Below are 393 nucleotides of genomic sequence, written 5' to 3'. Positions count from 1 at the left end.
CCGCCATGCCCAGACACACCTATCTATGGCCCTGGGGGGGCGAGGGATGGGGGTAGGGCAGTGCAAGGGGTGGGGGCAGTGTGAGGTCCCGGGACCGGGAAGGGGAGTTCTGAGGGGACGGGCTCTCCTCTTTCTTATCCCTTACACTCCCGCCTTCCATCCCAGGGCTCTCACTCCCCCCCTGCTCACAGTCCCCCCGCCCGCTCACGGTGCCCTTACCCTTCCCCCCCGTTCCCCCCCACCCCTCATGCTCCTCCCACCCCACCTCTCCCCACCCCCACCCCCTCCCCCTATTCCCCACCCCGAGGCCAGGCTGGCACCTACTTGGCCACTTCTTTGAAGGTTTTCTTCCTGGTGACGCTGGTGCCCTTCGAGGTATAAACCTTCCAGGCG

General features: G+C 66.2%; 1 protein-coding gene across 1 annotated transcript in view; it reads right to left on the bottom strand.

Moving 5' to 3' along the window:
• LOC112122909 (nitric oxide synthase, endothelial-like) overlaps positions 1-389 on the bottom strand; it is a gene marked incomplete at both ends in the record, with an annotated part of 16,427 nt that extends 16,038 nt beyond the window's left edge. Inside the window, one exon of the mRNA XM_026646330.1 lies at positions 325-389. Coding sequence (XP_026502115.1) covers positions 325-389 — 65 coding nt within the window. The remainder of the gene's footprint in view (positions 1-324) is intronic.
• Between the last annotated feature and the right edge of the window lie 4 nt (positions 390-393).

Source organism: Terrapene carolina, unplaced genomic scaffold (genome assembly GCF_002925995.2).
Source record: "Terrapene carolina triunguis isolate 2854851 unplaced genomic scaffold, T_m_triunguis-2.0 Scaffold34924, whole genome shotgun sequence".
Lineage (NCBI taxonomy): Eukaryota > Metazoa > Chordata > Testudines > Emydidae > Terrapene > Terrapene triunguis.
The sequence above is the reverse complement of the archived record's forward strand: the minus strand, read 5'-3'. Positions and strand labels throughout refer to the sequence as shown.